Source organism: Branchiostoma belcheri, unplaced genomic scaffold (assembly GCF_001625305.1).
Source record: "Branchiostoma belcheri isolate BF01 breed outbred unplaced genomic scaffold, Haploidv18h27 scaffold52, whole genome shotgun sequence".
In the NCBI taxonomy this organism is placed as follows: Eukaryota; Metazoa; Chordata; class Leptocardii; order Amphioxiformes; family Branchiostomatidae; genus Branchiostoma; species Branchiostoma belcheri.
Window position 1 is genome coordinate 1,219,359 of NW_017804154.1, and position 6,911 is coordinate 1,226,269.

Genomic DNA, 6,911 nt, shown 5'->3' on the forward strand with positions numbered 1-6,911 from the left:
TCTATTTGTAGATTTCAATATTTACAGATGTATATCCGAGGGCCACACAAGGGCCAGAACATTTTGACAAAACCCAGAGGAAAAACTACAGGCTTTTAAAGTTCAAAATCGCAGAAGTGCGAAATTCAGGACAATGTCCTTTCAATCTGCGGGGCACAAGAAACATGGAAACCTGTTTGGGAAGGAACGGAATGTTAAGTGACTCCCTTAAAAACCAACGGGAACAACTCTCTCCTTTTGTTTGTTTGTAGATAGGGATAATCAGATTAAGGAACTTCAACTCCAACGAACTCCTCTTAAACAGAACAGGATGTTGGACGGTCTTTTATGTTGGTAAAGAGAAGGCGCGATTTTCTACATGTCGCCAGTCGTTTCTTGGGAAACATCGCTGGGTTGTGATTGAGGTAGCGATCTCATACAGGTAGCGACAAGGGACTGTGAAGTTGCCTTAGGATGAAGACAATCGTTGCTATTTTAGGCCAGCTTTTTTTGGAAACCGATATTTCTGACGACAGTCAAAATCGCATTTTCCACGTGTATAGGGCCTAGGCTGCAGACTTCAAACGACCAAAGGGCGAAACAGATGTGAAAGTCCGTAGCTGTGAAAGTGACTGAAAAAATTACCACAAACAAGAAAGCTCAGTAAAGACGAAACTCTAAGAATAGAATTATCTTTTAGAAGCACATGATTAATATCTTTCGGCTCTCCGCTGCTTGCGCGTACAGTCGTCATGCGTGGTCCTACGTCACCTTACGTCATCCTCTTTGTTAGATGCTACACAATATAATTAGCATTCATGTCCGATGAAGTGAAGAACAGGCGCCCCGAACAAACCAGGAATAGCAGCCGACAATCACATTCACGTCTGGGACAAAATGTATAAATAGATCTAGAACAAAAGAAGCTGATTTTAGCTCGTGAAGTAACCGGCCGGACATGTGCCTTCTCGGAAGGATACGAATTTGCCTTCCAAGATGTTGTAATGGTATCAGGCAGATCTATGGCCACCAGTTTCTCAGAAATAGGCCATGGCTGACCAAGGCCTTGTTATGATAGGACTAATGCAGCTTTTATCCCCTGAAATTCTTTTCAATCGTCAAACATTTTGAAGCGACGCCTATTCTTAATAATTGATAGCGATGTTTGTGCGTTTTGGTCTCAAATTTAAATGCTAGCTATAGGAGAATGGCGCTGTCATTTATTTCATTTATAACCTTTTAGCCCTGCTGGCATCTTCCAAGGCTCAAAAACCTTTAAAATGACCTAATTACATAGCACATAAAAGTACAGTAACATTATATTTGAAGACATAGCACAAAAGCAACAAGAAACACACAAAACACCTACCGTTTGCAATGTACATGTGTTTTCTGTCCTGTTTTATAACAAGTTTTCCAAGTACATACAACAGACCAATCAGAAAGATGAGTGAGAAAAGAGAAAGGGTCGGCTGATTCAGTCATGCATTCATAATAAGACATGCTAGTACAGTTCTCAAACATACGCCGCATTTAATATTCTTTCCACTCTAATTCCAAACATCTTCAATCTGAATTCTGTATCTTCTGTGGCCGGCTGGAAAAAAAATATCATGCCTTCCGCCACTTTGGCCTCAATCAACGGAAGTCTGATGAGAAACGTGAAGGAACGCCCACTTCACTGCAGCAAACAGTGGCTGCAGTACCATATCTTATCGCAAGATGTCTCGCCAATGCCGCAATGCGACGTCGAGCGTCACGTGACGCAAGGTGTCCGCCATGTTTGTATGTCACCAGTTGACTCGTTGACAGTTTGGGAAGGTGACCCGATCGCTGGTGGTATATTAATACCTTAAGGGAGTCATTAGACCGTGACTACAATAATAATGGTCCCCTGGATACCCAGTCTACAGGAGAGCTGACCCACACGCCATGAGAAGGTGACTAACGTTAAAACTATCGATCAAGTTACTTACGACTGTTACAAAAATTCTGCGGTCAAGGCGATGTTTTCACTGCTGTGTTTACTGGTCGTTTGAAAGGGCGAACGGCGACATCGTTAAACTTTAACCCGGTCTTTAACGCCTTTCATGCCTGTGTTGCTATTTTGTAGATGTAAAAGTTCCAAGCGGTCGCATCAGCAGGTGCGAGTGTACGTTTTAGCGAGCCATCTGCTGAACGGACCTTCCCTTGCTAGTCGGGCAGGACAGCGGGCCCGCCGGCGGAGCAACCCCTCCCCCTCGCCGGCTGACATGAGCGGAAAACAGTCCCAGGACGGGTACGTTAACAACGGCTTTTTTCTGTCTCTATTTAAACATATCAGGTTTGGTACGTTTCCAGGTGTACACCAGCCATCATTGAGCCAGACTTTTGAACTTCTGCGACTGTAAACAACAACACAACAGAACCACCAACACAACAAAACACTTTCAAAACATAGATAAATATTATATTACTAATCTCCCATTCTGTTGGGCGGAAAGCCTCTGTCGTGACTCATGAAAAGGTACAGAGTGACTCAGTCAGTCACTGAGACATAGCCATGCCAGGGACTGGGAGTATTCGTAGTCAAACCGATTAAATTTTTAATTTACAGTCTCGAACGAATGTGCCAAATCAGTTTCAAATGGCCTCAAATCAGTTTGTTCCAAACCACTTCTCTCTAAGCTGGTTTGAGTGAGGATTGATTGTGATTTGTTTCAACTTGTGTACCAACTGATTTGAATTTTTTAACATGAACATGGCAGTAGTTACTATTAAACCTGAAACTATCTGAATCATCAATCAATTTTCAAATTTACAATCATTTACGAACTTCGAATTCTGAAGTTGGACCAAGTTCCCATAGTTCTGTGTACAAAATTGGGAAATTATTGCTACTGGAAATTTTGGAATTCTAAAGAGAGCATATTAATTTTGATTTACACAATGAGGGTTGTAGTACATGATATATTATCTGTGTGTGCTGGGTGGTTGAACTTTTGACCGTAATAATCCCAGAATAGCAGTCTCCCTCTTGTACTAGTATGAGGATACAATTTTCTATGTGGTCCACATATAGGTTGGAACCTTTGTACATGATTGACTAGTGGACTGTAATTTGTGTGTGTGGAAAGTAATTCAAACTGGACAAAAACAAGTTCCACTTTCAAGGTTGTCCCTGAAATAGGAGCTTTACAAGGCTACCAGAGGTTGCTAGGCCCCTACTCACTCAGAGGTGACACGTTGTCACCCATATGTGTGCACAGTCACTGTATGTGTTTACAGTACTTTATTACTAATTGAGTGGATTTTGATAACTTGATAATGCTCTGAGAGGTTACTTATTCAAGAATAAGTCGTTGAAGTTGGGATGGATCTGGATTTAGATTTGGATTTAGAAGGTTGTACTGATTTATGCTTTTCCTAAGAACTTACAGGGAAGTTTCCACTCTTGAACTGATTTGTATACTATAGTAGTTCCCAGTATACACTGCATAGTCACCCAGGATTTTCCTTCAGTAATTCAAAATCACAGGGCAGTGAAGGCCAGTTGATCCAGGTATGAGGTCGGTTTGTCCTGTAAAGTAGTTTACTTTGTGAAGTTTGTTCAGTGTTCAGTGATGGTTTGTAAAGGATTAGTTGGTGGTAGTCTGAAAAGGGTAAGAAGAAGAGGCAATGTTCATGATGGCTGTTGTATGTGAATAGACTTATGTCCTGCTTGTGCTTTGTTATGGTGAACTATACGTTTGTAGGAGTCAGCACTTTTGAGACTTGTGTGGTGAGGTAGCGTCTGCCCCTGGGTTAAAAAACCAGTCTTACATTCTCAATTATGACATCAATTATAGATTACCAGTGAGATGTAAATTGATTGGTGCATTGTTGAACTGTTTAGCCATTGATGGGTAATGGGCTTTAATGTGTGACAATTGTTCCACTCATGTTTGTGTATTTTTACAGGTACAGGCAGCAATTTACCCCAATAAACTGTGTTGGTGAATGTTGCAGTATTTTACACCGTCACTAGGGGGCCTTGTTGTTCCAACCTGTTGTCCAGGCCAATCTGGAGATATTGTTTCCTAAAACAAGGACAACAACAATAACATTCTAACAGAGAGAATATTAGCCATGTATGTTTGTTGGCTATGGTTATTGCAATAGTAATTCTTAAGAAGGTAGTAGTAAAGACAATGTATAACTTGATACTAATAGAAGGTACATGTAAGTAAGTAATAGAATGTGATTTCTAGTTTCTGCCTTGTCTGAAGCAATAAGGGACTAACCATTGATGATATTAGAATGGATGGTGTACTGTATGTCCGGTATATAAGGGAACTTTTTTCATTGCCGTACTCATACGATATTCATTGGTTTAGAATTTACTTTAAGAACAGGCTTAGAAATTTTACCTCTATTCAACATAGACAAGACAAATAGAGATCATAGACTAGATAGAGTTTTTGATTCATCTGAATCCCCTCTCCACTATAATGGCTCAACCTTACGATATTAGTTTCAAAATTAGTTGCTTTGTTTTTATTTTCCAGACTTACGAAAGTTTTGTGTCTTGCCATGCACTAGATAAGCCCCCATACTCAACCTGTGCACACTAACACCTGTTTTGTATCATATCCCCAGAACACAAAAGTTTTAGACCTGTCCAAGAAGATTAGTGGTTTGTGAATGGCCATTGTTTGGTGGGATGGAGGTAAAACTTTGTACAAACTGGTCATGGAAACCTTCCTGGGGGGATTAGATGGATTGCAGGGAGCGATTTTTGTCCTCGACGCACGGTCCGACAACAAAACAGACTTTTTCCCTCAGATGTGCACTTGAAAGCCACTTAGTTCATTTGGACAGGTATTCAGAAAACCGTTGACTGTTTAAAGTCCTGTGCTAGAAGCCAGCCTGTATGTATGTGCAGTTGGCAGTCACTCCTGTCTGATGAGTTTTTGTACTGTTCAGGCCTTCTGATACCCCCAAAGCAAGCCTGGTGTTTTGAGAGACAACAAACTGGTCTGGACAGATTCCAATCCACTGGGTTTGGAAAAGTTCCATCTGTTGGAAAGAGCAGTGTAGCGCCTGGAAAATCTCTTTGTCTCTCTCTTTCTCCCAGGTTTGGCAGAAGTATGTGTGGGGAATGCCACTTACACCTCTGCTCTTTACACAGTCTATCTTCCACACTGATAATGTACTGTAAGCTATCTCTCAGGCAAAAGGGCCACAGTTTGGTCCACTTCTGCTGTGAGGGAGGGGGGAGCCTGCAAAAGAGGGATTTTCTATTCTTAGCACAGGGGGTCAGTTTCAGATTGATTTCCACCATGTTTGTCAACATACACATTCCCTAGTCAGCTGTTCATGGCTTCTGGATGGGGAGGTGTCTGTTTTAGTGTGATATAGGTCCTCTATTTATACACCAAAACTAAACATCATCATGTTGTGTCTAATCAATATTTCATGCATTTAATGCAATAAGAAAATTTCTAGTCTTGAAAAAAAGAGTATTTTATCCCCGCCTCAAGTAATTTGGAAAGGCTTAGCACCCACATGCAAATAGCCTTTACTTGCACTTGTGGTGGACGTGTTATAATGACAGCCCCTCCCAGCCCCTCCCACCCCCAAAGACAGCAGTGTTGGTTTTCCCTTTGATGGAAATTATGCAGGAGCCTGCCTGGGTCAGGAGTTGGGGGCGGGCTCCTGTGGCGTGTGTAGACTCCACTCACTTCTGTCTGTAGTAGGGCTCTGGGACAGTGATCACAGGCGAGGGGAATGGTGCCGTTTTACTAACTCTTGATCCCACACCATGGCAGCGCTGCGGAGGAGCGAGCTACAGCGAGCGCTGGTCCGAGCACGAATGTGAGAGACCGTCTTTACTTTTCTCTTAGGTATTGTCACAGGAATGGGCTTCTGTTTTTACAAGGGAGATTGGGAGACTTACTTGTTCCTAATGACCCATAGCTCAGAGCAGGATAGAGACCTGATGTCTTTGGATATAAGCTAACTCTTTTGGAACTCTCTGGCAGGACCTGTTTTGGCAGATAGGAGCATTGGATACATATTGACAGTCTACCATTGTGATGCTCTGTTCAGTTAACTGTTTCAGCAGTTACGTTTGTGGTCATTTCCAAGTCCCACGGAAGGAGTAATTTTACCTGAATTCTACTGTATAAATCATAGGTCTCCTGACTAACAAAAGTTTAAGTAATCTTCATTTAAAAGTGTACCATCCCTTTTCCCTAAAACTGTATGACAGTTGGGCTTAGCAGGGTCAGAGTTAAGCATGTTGATTGTCCGTCCAGATGGTGTTTTTATACCAAGTCTGCCCAAGGTCAGGGGAACATCACGGGCCATCATAACAAACCCTGGAAATACAAGATGCTTCAAATGTAATGGACTGACCTGTTAGCATTCTGTTTGTTTCCTTTTGTAGATTGCTAATAACAACAGTGTCTGTAAATTGTCTGAGATAACCTTTGATAGGGTAACTGTAAGATTTATGAGTTGTGTCTGGTTACAGTGGTTAGTGATATGATTAAGAAGCTATGGCATACTGGGATATTTTTTTTACTGTGAAACCGGAAAGCAGGATAGGACATTTTTTGTTGTTGACTGTAAAAGTTAATGAATTCGAACGTATATGTCAGTTTAATTTAATTTTCAAGTCGCAAGATTGGAAAACAAAACTTGATGCTTCCTTTGATATTGCTTGTGTTTTATGTCATGATCTCATGATGTTGAGAATGACATGTGGTAAAGGTTTGACAGGTTTAAAGGATTGTTTTATCTCTCTAGTTGACCTTAGGTTTTCATTCCTCAGAAACAGATAATCTTCTCTTAACTAGGACACTGAACAATATTGGGGAAAATATTTGCCATATTAAGTTAACAGTGAGATATGGTGAGATATAAAGGATCATAGTATATTATACTATGATCCTTTATATCTCACCATA

At 41.2% G+C, this 6,911-nt stretch overlaps 1 protein-coding gene across 1 annotated transcript in view; it reads left to right on the forward strand.

Annotated features, from left to right (window-relative positions):
• Positions 1 to 1,789: 1,789 nt before the first annotated feature.
• Positions 1,790 to 6,911, forward strand: part of LOC109480664 (cytosolic carboxypeptidase 1-like) — a 35,115-nt gene continuing 29,993 nt past the window's right edge. Inside the window, exons 1-2 of the mRNA XM_019782893.1 lie at positions 1,790 to 1,919; positions 2,093 to 2,257. Of these exons, the coding sequence (XP_019638452.1) occupies positions 1,912 to 1,919; positions 2,093 to 2,257 (173 nt within the window). The 5' untranslated portion in view covers positions 1,790 to 1,911. The remainder of the gene's footprint in view (positions 1,920 to 2,092; positions 2,258 to 6,911) is intronic.